The sequence below is a fragment of the Pelmatolapia mariae genome, linkage group LG17 (genome assembly GCF_036321145.2).
Source record: "Pelmatolapia mariae isolate MD_Pm_ZW linkage group LG17, Pm_UMD_F_2, whole genome shotgun sequence".
NCBI classification, from domain to species: Eukaryota; Metazoa; Chordata; class Actinopteri; order Cichliformes; family Cichlidae; genus Pelmatolapia; species Pelmatolapia mariae.
Window position 1 is genome coordinate 818,063 of NC_086242.1, and position 23,780 is coordinate 841,842.

At 41.3% G+C, this 23,780-nt stretch overlaps 2 protein-coding genes and 1 long non-coding RNA gene across 3 annotated transcripts; 1 reads left to right on the forward strand and 2 right to left on the reverse strand.

The window, feature by feature from the left end:
- Positions 1-2,559: 2,559 nt before the first annotated feature.
- LOC134646543 (uncharacterized) lies at positions 2,560-3,617 on the reverse strand. The gene is made up of 3 exons (XR_010096752.1): positions 3,531-3,617; positions 3,174-3,273; positions 2,560-3,040 (listed from the first exon to the last, which is right to left on the reverse strand). It is a non-coding gene; the product is annotated as an uncharacterized LOC134646543 (long non-coding RNA).
- Positions 3,618-4,100: 483 nt separating this feature from the next.
- On the forward strand, positions 4,101-14,560 carry il17ra1a (interleukin 17 receptor A1a). Its single transcript, XM_063460392.1, has 11 exons — positions 4,101-4,267; positions 5,148-5,172; positions 5,519-5,665; positions 6,213-6,334; positions 7,041-7,167; positions 7,661-7,708; positions 7,791-7,948; positions 10,244-10,315; positions 10,448-10,538; positions 11,888-11,992; positions 12,140-14,560. Exons 1-11 carry the CDS (start codon positions 4,175-4,177, stop codon positions 13,543-13,545), a joined length of 2,394 nt encoding a protein of 797 aa, XP_063316462.1. The 5' UTR covers positions 4,101-4,174; the 3' UTR covers positions 13,546-14,560.
- A 3,259-nt stretch (positions 14,561-17,819) lies between these two features.
- On the reverse strand, positions 17,820-23,372 carry tmem121b (transmembrane protein 121B). Its single transcript, XM_063460698.1, has one exon. It carries the CDS (start codon positions 22,601-22,603, stop codon positions 21,425-21,427), a length of 1,179 nt encoding a protein of 392 aa, XP_063316768.1. The 5' UTR covers positions 22,604-23,372; the 3' UTR covers positions 17,820-21,424.
- Positions 23,373-23,780: the final 408 nt, after the last annotated feature.

Here is a 23,780-nt window from a genome sequence, read left to right on the forward strand (position 1 = left end):
ACAAATCAAAAAGTATGAATTTATAGTTTGACTTTTTTGACACTCCCTCACGTTTTAGACTTTTAATGCATTTACTTTTTCTTTTGCTTTAAAATTTAAAGATGTTTGTAGAAGTGGATCATTTCACAATAAAACACTGAAAGACATTTTTGTGTTTGCTGTCGTGATCTTCATCGTCAACATCACAAAAATGAAGGTAATGATTATGGAGAATGGCATGTATGGTGAGCAAAGTCTTGCATGGTGCAGGACATCACTCCCCTCTGCTGGATAAAATTGGTACTGCATGTATTAGACAGTAAACTCTGGCTTGAAGAGCAGCAGATCACTTTGTGTGAGCTAGAAGTCATATGTGACCCTCTCAAAGGGTTTGTAATCCTTCATCATTCATCCTTTGCTGATGAAGTACTCAGCACAGTCCTGACTGTGCGATTGAGCCTTTCCCACGCAGCACCATGATGCAGAGCAGCAGGAGTATCTGTTGTCTAACCTGAAGTGGGATACTTGGTCTCTTCTAGCAATCAGTCTGCACAGTGCATGGATACAAGAACTGGTATTCAATGAATATGTGCATTCGAATGCTCTGCTTTACATGACATACAAGTGAAAATAACTCAATAACCTTTAACAAACCTGCAACTCATCTTTACCTCAAATGGGCCAAAGACATCAACACCCACATCTGTAAACAGGGAGAGATCTAATTAAGGTGACACAAGGAGAAATCATTTTCCTGGCAGCAGAATTTGCACTAATGAGCCAGTAATGTTGGCAAAGTGGAGACAGCAAGTGGTTTCTCCCACAGAGTCCTAATTGCTCAGGAAAAGCACAATAGATGCACTACTGAAGTCATGAATGTAATGCTTCACCCACAATTCACTCTATGTGAGCAACAGAGATTTGGTTAACTCTAATGGTGGGGTCACTGGTCCCCAGTTCATAGTCTTCTCTTAGTGGTCCATGAATGAGCCAGCCCAATAAGGTTTCAATAGCATCAGGCCCCTCACCATTGCTCCTGTGGTTTTATTACCTTTGAAATGTTAGTTCCAAATAACAGCTCCACCTTAGCAGTGGAGTGTGGCCAAGCACTCAAGTCTTGTGTTGTTATTGTGAGACATCGGCATCCTGCACTGTGTGTACACTTCGGGCAAATCAAAATCTGTGTTGCTGTGAAGTGCAGCTGCTTCCCATCCAGAAATGTGACTCTGCAAACGTTTCTTGGTTCACTGTTCTTGACTCATGCAGCGTTTTCCTTTCACCTCATGAGTCACTCAGTGCAAAGTGTGGCTGTCCGGGGTCTAAAAATGTGTAGGTCTTTACAGTTTTGCTGAGCTTTTTAGCCTTGGTTTGTCCAGGTACAACTGACAAAATGCAGCCTCATGTTCTGGCACCTACATGGACTTAAGTTGTAGAAGAAACTGTACGACTATTCTCTGATGTTTCTTCTTGTATGTCTGACTTATTTTCTTTCTCTTTTGAGTGAATATGGAGAATTTTAGCAGGTTACACAACTCGTAAGACAGACGACCACGACAGTCTTTATTTATACAGATAGAAATATCCAAGACAAACACCTTTGTCCTTCAGTCAGGCTTTTCTCTGTGCAGTTTCCAGTTTAGGACATGTGTCCAGTTTATTTCACTTACTTGGCTTCTCAGGCAGGAGTGGAAACAGTACACTTTCTTTCAGTGAAATCAACAACATCATCGAAACGTGTTTGACGATGATATTTTTCCTGTATCTCATACACAGTGTTTCACCAGTTCTTCCATACTGGATGCAATATTCATTTCTGACAGGAAACCAGTGTCCTCAATGACATTACAGCAAACACATATCCTCAGCCTTACCTGTCAGCTGGCCTGTCTGTTGTGTCAGTGGCACAGCTCACCCCAACTTATGAATACTTTAAACATATTATTAGAAATAGACCATCATGCCATGGAGTTATAACAGGGAGGACAGGCAGGGCTGCCACTCACTCGGACAGAGCAGTGAAGAAGGGGAAGTCTGTTGGTCAGGTGGCGAGGAAGATGAACATATGCAGGATGACATTAAAACGACAGACGGAGAAAAAAAAGATAGATGGAAAAGAAACGAGGATCTCAAAGATCTGGACCTGCCAATCAAAGAGCTGACACTACATATAAAGGCACCAACATCCTTTATGTGTTCATTACTTTGAGCATACTCAAAAGCCAGTTTATGGTATTTAAGCACATACAAAGGAATGACACTGACGTCTCTGTCAGCTGGATCAAAGAGGCAGATACAGGATGGGTTAAGAGTGCATTTATTAAGAAAAAGTAATAGGGAACATTAATAAATATTTCAGTGGGATGTTATGAACTAGGTCAGATCTGTGAAGAGAATTACAGCTAATTTCATTTTCTTTTGAATTGAAATTTGTTCTGAACGTGTGCTCATGTGGCGCAAAAGGCTTGTATCAAATTGCCTTTGATGTTGTAAATTATCTTTAAATAAACCTTAGAGAAGTAATTTTGTATTCAATTTGTCCAGCTTTTATACAGCATTACAGTTTACGACATCAAAATATACTGTTTTACTTTAATAATCAATTGTACAGTTTACCCAAAGGTATTCTCTCCAAAAAAGACCTTTTTGTTTCAGAACGTTAAATTTGTTAAATACTGTATTTCACATCCAAACTGATCGTTCCCACAGATTCCTGAATATATGAACATATTTTAGTTGGAAGCATTACTGTCATGTTCTTGCTTTAAAGTCACTTTAAGTAAAACTGGCACATGTCACCCCTCTCTCCCCTACTGGCCTCCTTACACTAGCTTCCAGTCTATTTCAGGATCCAGTTTAAAATGGTATTATCTGTTTTTAAGAGTATCAATGATTTGATGCCAGAACTTTTGAAACCCTATAATCCTGCCAGAGCACCGCGGACTATGAACCAGCTGCTCCCGGAGACTCTGAGATCCAGGCTTAAAAGCAGAGGCGATGGAGTCTTTTCAGTGGAGGCTCCTGATTTCATTTTTTAAGCTGTTCCAAAGATCTGCCCAGTCTCCTAAAAAAACAAAAAACCCTGTTTGTTCTTGCTTTCAGGAGAAAATACCTCGGCTTTATTATGCTGTTTTCTACAGTGTATATTTTGTACAACTTGTACAAAGTTCATTTAAAAACGTGCTAAATAAATGAACCTTGATCCAGCTTCTGCAGTCTTCTGGTTCTCTGGTGGTGAATGTACCTCAGCGCAGCTCACCGATAACGAACATCATTGAGGGAAACTTCAGCACACCCCTGTGGATTCGGTTCACAGTTCAGCTGATGGCTTACTAATTTGTTCCTTTTAGATTGCCCTTGTCGCAGGATGTGAAAACACGGCCCTGCGGGATTTAATTATTGTGGCATCTGCGTCAAAATCTTTGAGTAAGCCGGCCTATTTCTCTCGGCTGCGCGGATCAGTTCACAATTTAATTCTGGCTGTTTGTTCTTGTCTGCTGTGAGCAGCCGACATAATACTGAGTTATATTAAAATGTGACAGTGCGTGTTATACCTTAGTGTTCCCGCCCCCCGACGTTCAACACCGCGAACTTCACGGCCCTTCCCACGACTCTGCGTTGAGCCTTTGTGAGTAATGAAGCCTCAGAACGAGGAAGAGAACGGAAACTTGATGTTTCGTTCACTGTCAGTGAGAAAAATGGGAGAACCAGTTACCCTTTGTGGGAGGCTGAATTCTTTACACTAGAAACAATCTATGAACGTTGCTCACTGATGCTGTTCTATCATTTACTGCTGTCTCTGTATTGCACAGTGTTAATCTGCAAGTTCAAGTTTAATGTAAATGTTGAGCTTCTTAAAATTGAACGAGTGTGATGGCTCAGTCATTTAAAAATCCCGATCATACCCTCGGCTTTAGAAGGTATCGTTCACCGTGCGTGATTCGGAAAAAATGAATAGACGAATCATCTGCAGTGCTTCTTGAATTATCCATCCATCCATTATTTCATATTCAACCTCGTCAGAGTCAACAGAATAGTAGTCTAAATTCCCACGGGTCACGAAGGTAGCATTTAGTAACTTACTGTAAATAGAGCAGGAAGTTTTCCAGCCCAGCGTCCTGTGGGGTTTTTCGCTTCACTGTCGACAGAGAAGTGTGTCTGTGAATGAGCGGACTGCTGTTCATTTGAAAGGTTAAAGATGAGCCTCCATCGAGCGCTGCTGCTGTTAACATGTGTGTCGCTGTCGACCACGCTCAGGATTTTATCCGGACGTCTCAAGTGCTCTCGACAGGTGAGAAAGGTTTTACAGTAGAGCGTGCTAGGCTCCAAGTTTGTCGAACACAACAAATACTTCCTGTTTGTATACGTTATGAAAATAATATTAGACAAACTTAAAAAGAAACTTGCTGCTTTGTTTGGATTTTCCTGGTAGAGAAAGAAAGTTTTTCTTTTTAAAGAATTCGATATTTTTGTCTTCTTTACATAAGATTATTGTTCCTTACATAGTTTTGAGCTACATTTAGGCCAATTTTTCTCTAAACAAGGATTTTAAAATAAAACTATGAGCACTGTTCGTAATTCATTTAACTGCGTGCCTTACTTAGAGTGTAGTCCTCGTACCTGTTTGATGATTTCATTGTATTTGATTCTATAACAAGTGAAGACTGCTGCCAAGGTGCAGTCACAGGACTGAGCTATGTAATGATCAATGTTTAAGTAACGTCGTGTTTAAACGTTTGTGGATCTTTTTTTCTTTTCTTTAGTGTTTGTGTAGCGAAGAACAAAGTTACAGTTTAGCTGATAACAGCCCACAGTGCTAATTATTGACAGCTGTTCAACGTTCTAGTTGAGGGCTGTTTATCAGATAAGCAGTGTTCCTGTGTCGGTGTATGAGGCACAGGATTGTACGGCTCTAATATCTATCAACTTAAAATAGAACATTCGGGCATTCAAACTGCTGTTTACTGAATGAATATTGTAACAGTTGTTGTAAACATTACATTCATGTGACTCCTCTTCAAATAAAAAAAGAGAGAGTAAAGTCCCCACAGGTGCACTGATAGGACCTTAAATAGGCTCCTACAGAGGAGCCGATGGAAAGCATTTTATAACACTGAATACTACACGTCTCCTTACTGATGTTCTCTTTTTGTCCATCTTTTCCTCTCCAGGATTTGAATTGTGAAGTTCGTGAAAGTGAGTGGATTTTTGCTCTTCAGTCTTCCTCTTGCTGTCTGCTGTTGCTCAGATTTATTGGTTTGACCCTGGTTCAGACAGCGCAGCCACTGGCTGGGTGACAGAGAAACACTTACACTTACAATCAAACAAAAAGATATTCTTTAAATGCACCAATATTACATTTGGGAAGAGTCATTTGTGATGTCATGCTGTAATATACCAGGAAGTAACAAACAGTGTTGGAACACAGCAACAAAAAGAGAGACGAACAATTAACACAATGGCTTCAACTAAAAACCTTTGCTAATAAACCCTGGGACAATGACACTGGCTGTTCTCTGTATGTGTGCGTGTGTGTTTGCAGCTAACTGTCTGGACAAACGGTGGCTGAAAGTTCACGATTACACTCCCAGCAATCCAGAGGACCTGCAGGTGTCAGTGGACGTCAGGCCAGATGAGGCAGGACTCCTGCAGCCAGTGCTAGAGGCTAGTTGGAAGTTAAAGGATGATGGTGAGTAAGTCTGCTGTCTGAAGGGATGATCATGTACAACAGCACATACTGTCCATCAGATCCATCAGTTTTTCAACAATCCCTGATTTTAAAACTGATGATGATTGCAGTCAGGACAGTTACTTATAACGTGGGTGTTTTTTCATTTTCATACCATCTTTATTTATAAAGCACTTTAACATAAAACCAGAGTTCACAAAGTGCTGTACATATACAAATAGCATAAACAACAACAACAACAACAAAATAAATAAAATAAAACATGTTAAAAAGTCAAATTGAGTCAACCCCTTGAAAGATTTTTATCACACTTTGTTTCACAAATAGTAAAAACAAATCTGATAAGATATCAGGAAACAAACTGTTAAATTAAAACTATTTGGAAAAGAAAAAGAAGATTAATAATAAAAATGCGCGTTTGCACACTCTTGGCGTTTCCTCCAGGTTAAGATGATGTGGGTGTGTTTTTGTTTGTTTGTTTCTGACTGCCTCGTGTTTCTTGGCGTTATTTAAAAACCTGAATATTTTCTGCTATATTCACCTGCAGGTAGTATCCGTTTCCTGAATGCCACCGAGCTTCATGTTCTGGTGGAATCCACCAATCAGAACCTGTGTGTTCGATATTCTTTCAAAAAAGAACTCCCGATGAGAAGTCCATCAAGAGAAAAGGTGAGTGTGTGGTTTTCAGTATAGATGTAACTTTATCCCTGCAGTTAGCAACATTTAATGCAGACAAAGCTTCAACTTCAGTGAATGATTGTTTAATGAGCTCTGACCAAATGATTTCTGAATAAAAGTGAACTACAAAGGATAAACGGTTTGGTGCACAGATAACATGATGGTTGTTTTCAATGCAAACTTTTAACCTGTAAAGTAACTACTGATATAACTACTGCGCCATCGCAGCATCATCCCTGTGCTGACGCTGTCTGTCTTGATCCTCTTTCCTCCGCTATCATAACAACACATTTGATTGGTTGTAATGATGGAGAAAATTTACCATGAGGTCTGAGGTTAGCAAAGCTCTTAGCTAAAGTTCATCAAACTGAACATGTCTTTTTTCATCATTACAATTAATACAAAAAATATCCAATAAATCAATATCATTAAAAATGAGTGAGGAGTTCCCTTTTTTTTTAGACAAGTACTATGAAGTACTGCATTATTTTAACCAGCCATTGGCAGAAAACTACTACATAGGTCCATATACATTTTTTTTTTCATGTCACTGATTATACCCATCATGCTCAGAACATCCCACTGTGTGAGCGAGGTTCGATCAAAAATGCACCAGCATGTCCAGCAGTGGTATTCATACTGGTGCAAAGGTTTCACACGTGTGCTCCTGACGCTCAGCGTTGTTCTTGGCTTTCAGTGGTCATTCTCAGCTGATATGCTGGTGTTGGATCCGGGGCAGACCTACCAGGTCTCTGTCTTCAACATACCCAAACCAGAACTGCACCACAGCAGCTACGACATCAGGAAAAAAGTCCAAGTTCCTGGTGAGTTGAATTCAGAACCAGTGTTTGGTTGTTCCTGTTTGTTTTTGTTGGAGTAGTTTGGGATTATCTGTTTATTCATTTTTGTTCAGATTTTTTCTTGTTGTTATTTTTTGAACTTATAGAATCAGTCGAATGATTAGCTGGAATATACTGGACTAACTACTTATCAGATGCCCCAGCTGTGTGTGCAGTCACACACCCTCTCCTTTCCATAAATCACATATAGACTGGTTGGGAAACTCCCACACAGCCGCAGATATCCTGAAGATACTTGAATGTACAAGGTGTTTGAGACAAAGTGATGTGATCCTTTTTCGTTTTCATCATAAAGATCTTTTAAAATACAGAATTCATACAGAAATATGCCCCATGGCAGGTTTAGAAACCACAGGTTTTATACAGGCCAGAAATGTGTGTAAGTGTGAGATGACTCGTGAAGCTCTTAGACGATCTTCTATAATTGATTTTATGAAACTCTTTTTGGTTTACTCAGGTTGTGAAGATCCAAAAATGACGAATACACAGTTCTGCATAGAGAGAGGTACGTCACTGACAGAACCTCTAAATCCCAGTGAGAGTAAGCAAATCTTATAAAGCACGTCTGTCCTGTTCTGTGTTAACAGGAAGCCTGTGGCAGCCTAACATCAGTCTGAGTCAGGTCACTCTAGCTGATGGAAAATCTGCTCTGGCTGTCAGCTTCAGCCCTGACAACCTGTGTGAGAAGTACATGGTTATTGTTAATGGCTGCTCTTCTAAACAGGATCAACACAGTTTAAACAAGGTAAGGATTAATAATGTGGATTATTAAATATTAGGTCTCTCTCCTCCAAGTCTCTGTTAGTACATGACTTAATAATTGATCAACAAATCGATTTCCTCTGCCTTACAGAAACCTGGTTGCAGCAGGATGATTATGTTAGTTTAAATGAATCAACACCCCCGAGTCATTCTAACTACCAGAAACCTCGAAGCACAGGCCGAGGGGGCGGTGTGGCAGCAATTTTTCACACCAGCCTATTAATCAACCAAAGACCCAGACAGACTTTAATTCATTTGAAAGCCTGATGCTTAGCCTTGTCCAACCCAGCTGTAAAACTCAGAAACCAGTCTTACTTGTTATCATCTATCGTCCACCTGGGCCTTACACAGAGTTTCTCTCTGATTTCTCAGACTTTTTATCTGATTTAGTGCTCAGCTCAGATAAAATAATTATTGTGGGTGATTTTAACATCCATGTAGATGCTAAAAATGACAGCCTCAACATAGCATTTAATCTGTTATTAGACTCAATTGGCTTCTCTCAAAATGTAAAAGAACCCACCCACCACTTTAATCACACTCTAGATCTTGTTTTAACATATGGCATAGAAACTGAACATTTAACAGTGTTTCCTGAAAACCCTCTGCTGTCTGATCATTTCCTGATAACATTTACATTTACAATAATTGATTACACAGCAGTGGAGAGTAGACTTTATCACAGTAGATGTCTTTCTGAAAGCGCTGTAACTAAGTTTAAGAATATAATCCACCCACTGTTATCATCTTCAATGCCCTGTACCAACACAGAGCAGAGCAGCTATCTGAACGCTACTCCAACAGAGGTCGATCATCTTGTTAATAATTTTACCTCCTCACTACGTACGACTCTGGATACTGTAGCTCCTGTGAAAACTAAGGCCTCAAATCCGAAGTCCCTGACTCCGTGGTATAATTCTCAAACACGTAGCCTAAAGCAGATAACTCGTAAGCTGGAGAGGAAATGGCGTGTCACAAATTTAGAGGATCAAGAACAACCCCAGGTTTCTCTTCAGCACTGTAGCCAGGCTGACAAACAGTCAGAGCTCTGTTGAACCAACCATCCCTTTAACGTTAACTAGTAATGACTTCATGAACTTCTTCACAAATACAATTTTAATCATTAGAGAAAAAATTACCAATAATCATCCCACAGATGTAATATTATCTACAGCTACTTTCAGTACCATTGATATTCATTTAGACTCTTTTTCTCCAATTGATCTTTCTGAGTTAACTTCAATAATTAATTCCTCCAAACCATCAACGTGTCTTTTAGACCCCATTCCTACAAAACTGCTCAAAGAAGTCCTGCCATTAATTAATGCTTCAATCTGTAATTGTACAATTACTGTAATTGTACTGTAATTCATTATTATCTTTTATTATTATAAAAGCCTTCAGTTAATCCAAAGTTTGTCATGTCTTTATCCTGTCTTCCTTCTCTCACCCCAACCAGTCACAGCAGATGGCCCCGCCCCTCCCTGAGCCTGGTTCTGGAGGTTTCTTCCTGTTAAAAGGGAGTTTTTCCTTCCCACTGTCGCCAAAGTGCTTGCTCATAGGGGGTCATATGATTGTTGGGTTTTTATTATTGTAGGGTTTACCTTACAATATAAAGCACCTTGAGGTGACTGTTGTTGTGATTTGATGCTGTATAAATAAAATTGAATTGAATTGAATCATCCTACATATTCAATTTTTTTTGTATTTAAAGAGTTCATGTGCAGTTAGCTGTCTGACTCACAAGATGAAAGCAGTTTCATTTCAACATTACTGTCATCACAGTGGCCTATATTTTGTACCTTAACCTAGTTTGTACACATTTTTTCAGTACAGGAAACTTCGTTCTGCCTCTCTCTGCAATTTATTTTTCATTTTTTGCTGCTCACTTGTAGAAAGGCTGTTTATCATGTGTAAACTACAGTCATATATAGATGTTACCTTGTAAAGCACGACTGATGAAATAATTGGCAGACAATTATAATTTATTTGAAACTGGAGTATTTATTGAATCATGTAGCCATTTATTACAAAAAGAAATTTAAGATCAATTTGCATATATAGGTTTTAAGTTGATGTACTGTATCAAATATACGCTCCAGACTTGGCGTTACAAGGTTCATGCATATGCACTTCCAAAAAGACGAAGCTTTTTGTTCTGAAGAACATGAAAATATAACAATTTTATTTGGTGAATTTAAACATCTCAATCTTCAAATGTCTAGAATATTGTTCTTACTGTATTGGTTTATTAAATGTTGGTCAAACTCCTTTTCAGGCAAATCAGACCCTGAATGTAACATTCAGCCTGGATAGTTGGCCAAAGTCATGCTGCCAGTTTGATGTTCAGGTAAAACTTTTCAAGCCTGTTCTGCACAGTGATGTTAGTTTAATCATATATTTTTTTTATTATTTTAATTCTGACCATTCTGTAGGATCCCACTTGACCTGCGTGTACAAGTTCATTTTGTCTTTATTGCAGGTTAAACCTTATTTCTCACAATGTGGTGAAGACTGTACCCGTCGAAGGAAAACTCAGAATATTTGCCCCAGTGTGACGAAAGATCCTGCAGGTCAGCATCATGTTTGGGTCAGAGGGCGGCTGAATGCTCTGTCAGATGAATACTTTATAAAGTAATGATAAAGTCAGTGGTTTGATTCCCAGCATTTTCCTGTCCGTGTGCACTAGTGAACATTTATGACATTGTTTCGTTTCATCTTTTCTTCTGTAACACTGAAAAGTCTTTTACTGACGTTTCTACAGTGTGGTGAGATGAATAGTTGTTCTTAATGGCAGCCCACATGAGGGTTCAGCTTCTGCGCGTATCCACCCCGCACACATGTGGAGTGCCATTTAGGCTGCTTTAGCTTACCCACAGTTGCTGCACACAACTCACTCTACAGTCCACCTCCTCCTTTCGTGATGTGCTGCATCTGTTCTCACTGATGCTTGCTCTGCTCTTGCTACTGTTGCTACTATTATAACTTAAACTAGCTGTGTATCTATAAGGAAAAGTGGGTTTAACAGCCTTTGGTTAATTTTGACTTAAATGTAACCAAATATGTTTGGTTTTGGAACAAAGTAACTGCAAAAATTGCTCAGCTTGATTTTGCCCAAAATAAATGTTTCTAGGTGGAGCAGGTCATTGACTGGAAGGTTTTTAGTTCCATCCTGGCTGCTCCAGTCAGTTGCTTTCTTCTGCATCTGTCGGAGTACGAATGTTACATGGAAAGCACTTAAACATAGAAAAAAGTGCTTGTATGAAGAGGTGAATGAGGCAAGGACTTTGAGAGCTAGGGCAGGGTAAAAAAGTGCTACGTAAGAAGCAGCCAGTTTAGCATTTCACAGTCTTGTTGAACAATATTTCAGTGTGGGAGTAAAATCTTGTGTTCCTACATGTAACGTGTGCATGAGGTCAGAGCGATAGCTGTACCAACTCACTGTCAAATATTTAAACACACACTTTATGACATAAGATAAGATATACTTTATTTAACTTAGGTTTGGGAAATTATTTTTGTCTAGAAGTAAAATATAGCAAATGTTTACTGTGATTATCTCTTCATCATCACACCAGGCAGTGGGTGGGATCTATTTAGGGGAAAGGTGAAGAGTTTGTCCTCATAGGTGATGTGTTAGCAGCAGGAAACACAGTATAATGATCTGAGTGACTCTGCGATGGCTAAATGACAGAGTCCGAGCAAAGCTGCAGCTCTTGTGGGGATGTTCCCGGTCTGCAGCACTAACTATCAAACGTGGTCCAACAAAGGAGCTTGGGGTGGCTGAGGCTCACTGAAGCACATGGGGAGCGAAGGCTAGCCTGTGTAGTCCGATCTAACAGACCAGTTACTGTAGCTCAGGTATCTGTTCACTCTGTTGGTGTCACATTCTCCATCACTGAATTATTTTTGTTTCTTACAGCATTCACAGCAGATAATGCCCCTCACTACGGGTTAGTTTCCCTGGGAGTGGTGTCGATGTGTATACTGATGGCAGCTGTTATGTTTGCCATCTGCAGGAAGCCAGGTTAGTCTCATTTAAGTTCTATATCAAGTTCTAACTTCAAAGGTTTTGATTGGAGACGTGGCTCTCTATCGATTTGTGTACGAGTGTTATGGTTTAACTTTGCTCTTCGGTTGCTGATGATCCTCTCATGTTCTCTTCTACTTTCAGGGAAAACTAATGTTAGTGCAGGACCAAAGGGAGTTCAGGAAGTGCAGCCAGTCAAACAAAAGCCCAAAGTATTGGTCATCTACTCACAAGACCACCATCTGTACAGGGACATTGTGCTGAAACTCTGCACCTTCCTCCAGACAAAGTGTGGCACTAAGGTGCTAGTAGACCTGCTCGACTCCACCTCAGTAGGCATGGTGGGTCGTCTGCGCTGGCTCGAGTGGCAGCGGCAGCAGCTGAAAGATCCCTCGGACAAAATCCTCGTGCTGTGCTCACGAGGCGTCCAGGCCAAGTGGAAGGCCATGTGCGGTCAGGGACGAGTGACTTTGAAGGAAGACCTCCTGTCGCCCACAGACGACATGCTCACTCCTTTTCTCAACCTCTTTCTGCCAGAAATGCACCAGGCAGGCATGCTGGGCAAGTACATGGTAGCTTATTTTGATGACATCAGCAGCGAAAAAGACGTGCCGTCGGTTTTCGACATTGCGGTGAAATACAGGCTGATGAAGCACTTTGAAGAGCTGTTCTTCCGCATCTTAGACATCGAAAAGTATCAGCCAGGGCAGGTGAAGCACATTGAGGGAATCGGTGCAGATGAATATTTTAACTGTCCCTCTGGTAGAGCTCTGAGGACGGCCATTGAAACCTTCCAGGCCTACCAGTTTGAAAATCCCGACTGGTTCGAGAAGCAGTGTGTGGTTAGTGAAGAGGAGGTCCTAAATGATGCCAACATGCTTATTGAACAGCTGCACATTCCTCCTGTCCTTGAATGTGTCCCTCTAATCAGAGATGAGTTTCCTGTCTATGTTCATGACGTGGAAATCAATGAAAACAGCAACAGCATTCATATTCTCACCCCTGAACTGAACCCAGAGAGTCAGCTGTCCTCAGTAATAGAACTTATACCTGCAGTCAATCCAACAGACAGACATCAGCATTCATCTGGCCTGGAGAACGTACTGACAGAGTCTATCTACGTAGCTGAGCCAGTTTTAAACAACCCACCGCCACCCAGACAGAACTGGATCTCCCTTGTGGATGAACCTTTTAGTCACATTCCCACTGAAGATAATGAGGAGGATTCCTTGATATCTGTGAACCAAGCTTCTGCTTATTTGGACCAAAGAAGCCAAGCTCCGCCGTACTCCCTGGACTTTAATTCTCCAGAATCCTCGTGTACAAGTGTTCCCAGGCAGCATTTCCCCCCCTCTGGAATGGATAACTCTGAACATGTGCAGATAGAGGAGAACGAGGCTCTGGAGCCAAAAGGACCAAGCAGTGGCTCCGATCAAGGCTACAGCTCAAAAAACTCCTCCCAGCACGAATGTCCATTTAAAGACGAGTCACTGGTGGCTTTGGCAAAGCTGCAGAAGGAGCTGTTTGAAGAAATTGACATTACAGTGTGACATATATTTGATGATATTTCTTACTGGCAACATGATGTTGTTGTGGCAGACTGTTCATGTCGGCTTCTTCTTTGGCGTTAATCGTTCACAGGGGAGTTTGCAAACCAGTGACTGCCCAGGTGCCGCTGATCCAGGGAAGGCCAGAAAGCTCCACATTTAAAAGTTGGCAATAAGCAAAAGACCCTTGACCAGTAATGTGCTTGTGTAATATTACTTTACCCAGTAAAAAGTGCTTTAATGGACTAGGATGTTTAAAAGTCTTTAAAGCTGCAAATAACTGTTTATGTTGTGTGACTGTAGCAGGAGGATGAACGGAAGGACGATACATTCATAAACCATAAACGTAGGAGTTGTGTCATTTTTAAACATGTGTCTTTTTCAAAGATAAAGAACTTTGATTACTGAGAGTTTAGTGCCTGCAAAGAAAAATCCAAAATGCATTTAATGTGATGTTTTTAAAGTTGCACTGCAGCTGAAAACAGCTGAGTCATTAATCATTACAGCATTGCAGCGTGACTGTCAGGGATCAGAGTGCATTTATGTTTGTGTTACTCTAAAACTTGTGTTGTTAATTGTTGACAGGCCAGACAGTTGTCATGGGAACATGAGCGGGTGATATTGTAGAAAACAGTTACAGCATGAATTTAACTAAATATTTGCATTTGGTTTAAATGAATTTGTAATAGCTTTTTTTGCTAAAGGGCCCACTATAGAGGTGTGATTGTGTTCCTTACAGGAAGTAGACTTTGTTTCATTTCCCTGCCTGCACAGACTCTTTGTTTGTCAGCTTGTCTCCTCGGACATGTGGCCTAAAAGCTGCATGTTGAATAAGGCCAGAGAGGAAGCAGGGGTACATTTAAGAGCCTCTGGAAAATCACTAAACATGTATATATGCCTATAGGTGTGAATGTGAGTGCGAATGGTTGTCTGTTAGTTATTTTTATGCTTGATGCTTTGTACATTTGTGTTACATTTTCAATCATCATCTTCTGTCAGAACATAATCCACAATAAAAAACCACTTTTAATTGAAAGTTCCTCTGATTTATTTCAGGTTTCAACCGCGTGACTCTGTCTTACACATAGAGTTGGCTACATAGATTGGATTATATCAGTACAGATATACACCACACAATTTTATAGTACAGGTAAGGTCCCCTCTGTAAAACTCATCAACATCTGTGTAAACAACTTAGAAGAAAAGGAAAGCTTGTATATTCTGACACAGGAGTGTTAAAATCACACACACACTGTTTTTCACACGGGCTAAAGAAGAAGAAGAAATCATTTCGATTTGTGTGGCATGACCGGCTCCTCTGAATCTCCATGTCTGTTAAAGCCTTTGGTAGTTTCAGTCAAACTGCGCACTGTGCTTGTTCATGCAGGTAAAGACCCACTATACATCAGCTTAGTTTGATCTAGATATGGTCCTGCTAATTATTAAACTGTGTCTCAAGCTTCATGTGCAAATCCCCTCAAAAACTGTGAGGGAGCATTTCCAACAACACTGTATACATATGCAAGTGTTTCAGAGATTACTGGCACAAGGAAATAATACAAAAATAGTATAAAATATATAATTTAGAGTACTATGGTAAACTATGATAAGCAGCAAATAAAAGAAACAAAGCCAAGACAACAACATGTCTGTCATTTTATGAATATCTATAAACACCAATGAACACTCATTAAAAAAAGGCAATAATAATGAAAAAAAATCAAAGATTTTACCAAAAGTTCACTTTTTTCTGCTAAACATGAAACTTCACTCTCAGTTGCAGACATCTGAATGTGTACAGGTCTCAGCCAGCACGACTTCAGCTGTGCAGATGCAGCAATCACAAACTGGTCCTGGTACAGTGGCAGCCAGTTTCTGCTCCATACATTCATGCATTTAACTGGAATCAGTTTAACAGGATGAATGTCGTCTTATTCTCTCCTCACAGAACGATTGGTTACATTGTAACCCAAGTTCTCTTAGTAAAGAGACTATCACTCCACCTTATTTATCCCACATATATGTATGTATAAGATGTAGCTTAAGTCAGTGCAGCTGTATAGTGTAGTGGTGAGACTACACACCTTTGGCTTGGGAGTTGCAAGTTTGATTCCCACCTGGTACCCAGTAAGGGATTTCTATCTCATCATCTTCACGGACCTGAATGGTTCGACAGCAGGCTTGGTCCCAGGTGGACCTGGGACCAAGAAGGTTTACCCTCACAACAGTGGTCCACTAGCCTTTGCTTCATTATTTTATGGAAGGCAGTGGGGCAATACACTGGCTGGCACAAAGACTCCACCATTTACAGGTGCTAAAATGGCTCATGGAAGGCCATCAGCCATCAGCACTGTCCTTCCAAATCCCACAGAGGGACAGCTGGTCACCAGATGGTGTAGGGAATATAGTAAAGCGTGACCCTATGAGGTCCCTTAAGAAAAAGTGTGACAAGAATCCTATGGCAGTTTTTGTAGGGAACAACAAAAAATGCCTTGGCTGCCACTAGTACCGAGCTGAAGGGAACCTAAAACCCTAACTAGCATTTCCTGCAGAAACAAAGGATTGTCACAGGCCATGACGTCCCATCCTTTTTGGGATGGGAAGCTCCGAGTGCACTGAGTAGAATTCAGTGTGGTGACTGCGTATCAGCCTTGCTTGCCAGGATTTCTCTCTACTTTAAAGGACAGGCTTTAAGGTGACCCCAAACCCCGCTGCAATAGGCCAAGGCTGCTGGGGCTTCCCATGATGCAATGTTTCTTTTTAGCTCATGTTTCATACTCCACTCTGCGTTTAATCATTAGTTATTTTTCATCTCTGGCTCTCTTCCACGTGGGTGTATCTGTTTTCCTGTGCACCTCCCTCACCCTGGTTCTGCTGGAGGGTTAGTCCCCTTTAACTTGTTGTGTATTATTGTAGGGTCTTTATCTTACAATATAAAGAACATCCTAAGGCAACACTTGTTGTTAATTTGGCGCCATATAAATACAGTTGAACTGAACTCAATTAGATGTGTCAGATCCAGCCTGTCTTATTCCTTCAGGGGGGAGGAGTAAGAGAGACGCTGAGTGGAGATAAATTCAGAGCCAGAGTGGAGGCCACTGGGAAAGTCTATTTGTACCCTACTTTCTCCGGATGTTCTGCCTTAGACAATGTCATACCATACCACATATAATATAATAACACAGCCTCAACATCAGCATCTGGAATATGTAAGGCAGAGAGATAGTCTCAACACAAACACAACAGAAACTGCTTTTAAGGGTTCGTGCAACAACATTACACAAGTTTCAGTTTAAATCACTTCCTCACACTGGAGCAGAGCTGAAACACTGAGAAGAACGAGTCAAATAAAGTGTACATTTTCTGCAATTTTTTGCATATTTAACACATTTTAAAGTGTTTGTCAGTAAAACCATCTTTTAAGCAAAGTGCACATTTTGAACTTCCTCCAGACAAGTATATCATTATTCAGTCTGCTTTGCAATATGTTCTTTGTCATTCAGCCTGTAAAGAGTTGGACAGCGCTGAGGTAACACCAAACTGCCTGTCGCTGCTGGACATGCAGATGTGTCAGTATTGTTTCACTCAAACAAATTTCCTTCACGTGCTGTGAGAAGGTTGAATAAAACTACATCTTGTGTGTTCTCAACGAAACTAAAAATCTTAAATATCGTAAACATATAGATATATTTAATCAATGTGTTTGAAAGTGCATTAGAAACAAGCATTTCTTGACAAAACATTTTTTTCTAATCTGTACTGGAATTATGAAAAAAAGCAAAGCATGTTTGCAGCAAATGAAACAAACAGGTTATAATTCTGTTACGTCCCCGACAACGACTCTGTCTTTCCTCAACAATCATCTACGCTGCACACACTGGTCACGAACACACCAACACTTGTCATCATTAAATTATTCTCGAGTTCACTCGTCTCCAAAGCAATAGGCACTAAATCATGTTCAGATTACTCAGACTTGGATATTGCACACATAGTATATACTTTACCAGACGTGATTGCAAAATACAGAACAACAAGCTCATAAAGGAGGAGAGAGACAAAGTCAGTCAGTAATACCACCCTAATGTAAAAGTGTCCTATTAATGTAATGTAAAGTCCTATTATTAGGGTTAGTTATTATTATTATTATTATTATTATTATTATTATTATTATTATTATCATTATCATTATTATTATTATTTGCATAGTTAACACATTTAAATGTTTCAGATCATTAAACAAATCTTAATATTAGATGAAAATCACCTGAGTAAATACAAAATGCAGTTTTTTAAAGATAATTTCACTGATTAAGGGGAAAAAGAAATCAAAGGTCCTCTGTGGAAAAAACCCAAATAAGTGATTGTTTCACCCTCAGCAGCAAGAACTGCAATCATGTAATTGGGTAAAACAAAGGCTCATCTTACATTTATCAAAAAACATAAATAAAATAAAGACTTTGGGGAAAATATTCTGTGAACCTGTGAGACATTTGAAACGTCTGAGTCCCCGTTAAATTTGGCCTAACATTAACACACTTCTTTAAAAGAACATCAGAGCAGCAGTCAGACGTGCTGGAGGTCGTGTGGTGTTCTGGGGCTGCTTTGCTGTTTCAGCACCTGGATGACTTCAAATAATTCAACTCAGCAAAGAGTGTAATAGACACACTGCTCCATCATGTGGAAGTCGTCAAAGACTTTCAATGTGGCTGAAATAAAATTCTTCAAATCGTGGGCGCTGTTGCAAACACCTGATTGCAGTTTTTGCTGCCAAGGGTGGCACAACCAGTTATTAGGTTGTATTTAATCTGATTATCTTTATCTAATATTACAATCTGTTTAATGGTCTGAAATGTTTAAGTGTGATAAATATGCCAAAAACAATGAAGATATCAGGAAGGGGGTAAATACTTTATCATGATACCTGTGCCCTCCCCAGCATCACCTGGATGCAGACTGTCTCCCACCTCAGGTCACATCTATGAAAAAATGATATATACACTCTGAAAACCATGAATTTTTAATACAAATTCAGTTCATTTATATACACATAGTGTTGTTTAAAGCTTCTTACCGACTCTGTGTATCCAGTACAGAAGCTTATGGCCTTTGAACATAGAGCAAAGGAAACGCTGACGTCCAGAACATTTTTCTTTTCTTGGGTTCTGGAATCTTCCAGGCAGAGAATAATTTAACAAACAGAGCTAGAAATTTCAAAAATGACCAAACGTATGTTTAGCCTTCACATAGAAAGCTGAAGGCTAAACTCCAACCACTGCATTCTGGTTTTTAGCTATCGCCTGCTATTTCGTAATGCACTGAGAGGCACTTACATCCAAATGCACTGCACCACAGCTGATAGTGACAGAAGCTAAAATCAGATTGAAAGAATATTGATGAGCACAGCCATAGCTGTAATAATGTGGCTAAATTTGATATTACTGCTATATACTGAAAAAAAATTGAATCACTATTTTTCTCCTTTAATTGGATTTTGTGGAGAAACCGGTTTCAGTATGTTAGAAACAGACGTGCTCAGAGTGCTGAGCTTTCTGGGCTAAGACTTTAAATGATGAAGAAATAATGTAGCCATTGATTAGATGGGTTTTTGTTTATTTACTTTGTTTGTGTATTGGAGAACTTGAACTCTGCCCATTTGTGACCAAGAGAACTGCAGAATCAGAACTAAGAAATAAAAGATGATCATACCAACAGAAGCCTCGGGGGGGTCGTGGCACTGTAGGATTGGGGGTTGTGGCACTGCTGGTTTGTAAGCAACTTACACACAAGTCTACTCTACTTTCAGTACGATTAAAGACCAGCAGACATCACTGTCATTAATAGAAAACACTAATGTACATTAGGTGGAGCAGAGCCCAGCGTTAGGGCTTAAATCTGGAGTTTTCAAATTGCAGTTTGATCTCAGCACAGTCCAGCTGCTGTCCCTCTGAGGTCATAGGCTGAACAGACACAGCAGTGTTGTGAGAGTCTCCTGCAGGTGTTGGGTCTGACTGTAGCACCTGTTGGCTGGTCTGAAGAGGGCTCATTGTAAGGCTGGTACAGGTGACACCAGGCATGTCCAGAAACTGGAAAATCCGTTTACCTCTTACGTTGAGTGCCATCTGCCCCAAACGCAGAAAGCTCATCGAGTTTACCCTGCAGCTATCGCAGGCAGGTACGCGACATCATTTCCACATTCCAACATAAATGGGAACACACTGTTCTGAAAATAACGTCATCCTGTAAAGTAAGAAGTCATTTGTGTAAAACAGTAAATGGGCCGTTTCTTATATCGTGTTTTTCTACTCCGTCTGAGCGCTCAAAGCGCTTTACGCAACATCGTGTGTGACATCACCACCGCCTGCAATATGGCCGTGGATTCAACAGAACTGCTCACACTTGTATTGAAGCAGACAAACCTCTGAGGGCCCCATGAAAGGCTTCGTGTACAGCAGTGTGAAAAAGTATTTGTTAAAGTATTTCCTTGTTTCTGCTTTTTCTTTCTTTTTTGTTTGCATATTTGTCACGTTTACCTGTTTCAGGTCAGACCTGTTCAATTAAAAAATCCATTACACAGAACGCGTCTGACAAAGTGAAGCAGGCTGCATAAAAACAACGCATCAGGACACAGGTGAAAGAAGGAAGCTTGACAGGGTTACAATGCCATCCACCAAGAAAACTTGGAACAGTGGTGAACCTTCCTGGGAATGCTCAGCTCTACAGTGGTTTCATGCAGCAGGACACCAGCAGGTCCACCTCTAAATGGTAAAAAACATGAAGATTTTTTGAATGGCCGAGTCAAAGTCCTGATGTAAATCAGACTGAGACAAAGTTCCTCCACAGTGAAGTTAAACTCATCGGCAGTTATTGCAAACACTTGATTTCAGTTGTTGCTGCCAAGAGTGGCACAACCAGTTTAGGGGGGCAGTCCCCTTTTCACACAGGTCCAGGTAGGTTTGAATATCTTTTTCCAGCAATAAATAAAATCATCATTCCTCATATAAAAGTACATTTTGTATTTAGACGGGTTATTTTTCAAATCATATTAGAATCAGAAAGTCTGATGATCTGAAACAGAGACGTGTGACAAATATGCAAACAACGACAAAAAAAGAAATCAGGGTCAGATACTTTTTCACAGCTCTGCATGTGATTAATCACAAAGTGGTTTGGTAGTAAGCATCATCGATTAATAACAAAGGCCAGATGTGGTCCCTGCTGTTTAATTAGTGAATGAAGCCTGTCTCTTAGTCTGACACAGCCTTGGTGACTCGGGCGTGTCAGTTAACGGGACCCTGAAGCTGCTACACGGCAGATTTTTTTAAACTTTGGAAATAAAAATTTCAAATCACAGTCACTGAAATAATCATTAAGTAGCTGCCTTTGGGCCACTAACACAGAAAGACCTGATTTAGCACATTAGGCCTCCACAGCCTTCAGTTGATGGAATTTCTGCCTTTACCCCATTTTTTTATTTTATGCTGAAAATTTTCTTGTCTTCCCAGGAATGATACCTCTGTTAGTGGTAACACAGAGATGGAGCCCTCTTCAAGGCCCTTTAATAATATTTTAGTTTATGTTTAGATGCAGCTGGGAGGCCCAACAGGAGCTCACCACAGGAGATAAGGAAGATTTAGTTTTTTCAGTCTGATTAGAAAATTGGTTTTGTTTTTTGTCTATTATTTAGCAGCTAAAATGCCATTATCTGTACTGCTTACTTTATTGTTGCCTGCATGTCTGATACCTGATACCTGCTTTGCTTATCGCGTGGGCGTGAATCCAAAAGCCAGCATCCCGAGGCAGAGACTCGGTGGCATTTGGGATTTTCCAGGTTCCAGCTATGTCTGTCCTGCCGTCACAGGCAGAGACGGCCGCCACGGCTCTAGGACTGAGCCACAGCCAGAGTATTGACATACCCGTGCGGACACATGTCGTTCTCGGACACGCAGTGGGAGAACTGGGCCGGGTTGCTGCCGCCAGCCAGCCTGCGGACCCCCCGGAATGCCACACACTGCTCCAGCAGCTCCAGTAGCTTACAGGCCAAGAAGAAGATGTTTTTGAACATGAACACCGACACCGGCATCTTGTAGATGTAGACCTGGAAACACCTGACCACCAGCAGGGGCGCATTAACCACCAGGCCCGTGGAGAAACGGGCCCAAAGCCACCTGCAGCGAAGCTCGGACGCCGTGAGCTCATACAGCCAGACCACCGGCACGGCCAGGGCCACAAAGTACACCGAGATCACGGTGTATTTAAGATAAAGCGTGGGGATCTCGTTCCTTAGCAGCATCTCCACAAGCGTGAAGCTGTCCAGCAGGTCCAGGCAGGTGCCCATGAAGCAGCTCTGGGAGTGGTGCCGCGTCGAACCGTTCAGGTCCTCGATGATGGAGTTGATGAGGCAGAAGAGCAGCGGCGCAGACAGCAGCATGACGATTTTGAAGCCGGTCGCTCCGAACGGGACCTTTAACATGATCAGCTCCAGGATGGAGGTCTCCAGGATGAGCACCACCTTAGGGGTGCAGGCGATGACGTAGATGAGCCATGCAAGGTAGGCGTAGGTGAACTCTCCGAGGTTGCAGCCGAAAATGGAGCTTTTCTGGTGAAAGCCGCAGGCCCGCTCCCTCTTACTCCGCGCGTTCTTCATGAAGAAAATCCCCCAGCCCGAAATCACCACGAGGTCCGTGGCTATCCACGAGCACCAGTACAGGTCCGTGAAGATGATGAGGTAGAAATCCAGAACGCCGCCCTGGAAGATGAGGAGGAGGAAGCACAGCGCCTTGTACAGCATGCTCCTCTTGGATTTGTGCGCCAGCAGGGGAGCGGTCTGCACGAACTCCCCTGATGTCATGATGCTGGCGGCGGCTGCGGATGAGGTGACCAGGGCCTGGATGCTGCCGCTGTCCTCCGGGATGATGCTGCCGCTGGTGGTCTGGGTGTCGCGCCTCCTGCTTAGCTGGCCGTCTTCGGAGGAAAATGAGATGGGAGAGTTGGGGCAATCGCTCGCTTCGGGTGGGAAATAATCGGCCTTCGGATTGTCTTTTGCAGTTTCAGTGACCATTGTATTTGCGCTGTCGCCTCCCTCTCAACTGTTGTCTTCCCTCTAGCTGCTTTAAAGGTGGAGAGAAACAGCCAGGCGCAAAGAAAGGTACGGACTTGTGGAACGGATTCCGCCCTTCCTCTGCTTTTGCGCTCATTTCCATTCGTTTCTCACACATTTTCACGTCTAAGGATGTAAAAATAGTAGTTTGCTGTTGAAAAGGCTTTGATTGCGGTGTAGTTGCTGTTAGTTTCGGTTTATTAGATCGTGTGCTGCCGTTGGGTCAGATCAGGCTTCAATGTTCGCCCGAGCCCAGTCCCCTCTCCATCAGGTGCACGCTTAACACTAACACGCGCGTAAGAGCAAAACTGAAAATGAATCCTTTTTAAAGACCAGAGACCTCTTTAATCCGAATGGAGGCGTGTTGTCAGATCACACCTACATTTTGGAGCATTAACAAACAGACATATTCCGAGCAAACAGGACTGGAGTTCCTTCTAAAGCAACATGTCTGTGTCAAGCCGCCCATCACGGCTGGACTGGCCATCTGGCGTACGGGGGCTGTCATAATTGACCACAAACAGTATAGGGCATTGGCCCACTCCACTCCTCCCTCACTCCTTTTAACCAAGATGATCACATTTTACCATTTAATCCGAGTTGCAGAGGAATGGCTATGGACGAACCAAAGAAGCGCAAGGGGGGCGCAAAGGAGCTGAAATGTTAATGAAGAAGAACGTTTGTCACAGCTCTTTCTTCTATACTGATTTATGGTCTTACTTCTGTGAATAAACAGTATGTCTCATAAAACACTTAAAAGACTCTCCAGCAGCGTTTCTTTGACTCCACTTTCACTTCACGGTGGGGATTGTGACACTGTGGCCATCTCTCCCGGGATGAATCCCTGACAGAGCAGATCAGTTCTTTGGTTACTCTCTTCCTTGTTTACAAAATATATTAAATTGTGAACAAACTGAGTTAAATTCAGATCTAAACATTCATGTAAAGATACAAAAACCCAGATTTTCTTACTGTTGATATTAGATTTCATTTTAAACTTTCATCAGCTTAGTTTTTTCTTCTGTTCAAATATGAAGTTGATTGAACTTAAATCAACCAAATGTTCATTTGTCTGATTCCTCTTCAGATTTGTTTGACACACACAAACACGCACGCACACACACACACACACACACAC

What these genes read in the sequence shown, in the direction of transcription:
- tmem121b (XM_063460698.1), bottom strand. Translation starts at nt 22,603, where the DNA reads ATGGTCACTGAAACTGCAAAAGACAATCCGAAGGCCGATTATTTCCCA.
- il17ra1a (XM_063460392.1), top strand. Translation starts at nt 4,175, where the DNA reads ATGAGCCTCCATCGAGCGCTGCTGCTGTTAACATGTGTGTCGCTGTCG. An exon ending in ATCAACACAGTTTAAACAAG is followed by an intron (nt 7,949 to 10,243) that starts GTAAGGATTAAT and finishes ACTCCTTTTCAG; the next exon opens with GCAAATCAGACCCTGAATGT. An exon ending in TGTGACGAAAGATCCTGCAG is followed by an intron (nt 10,539 to 11,887) that starts GTCAGCATCATG and finishes TGTTTCTTACAG; the next exon opens with CATTCACAGCAGATAATGCC.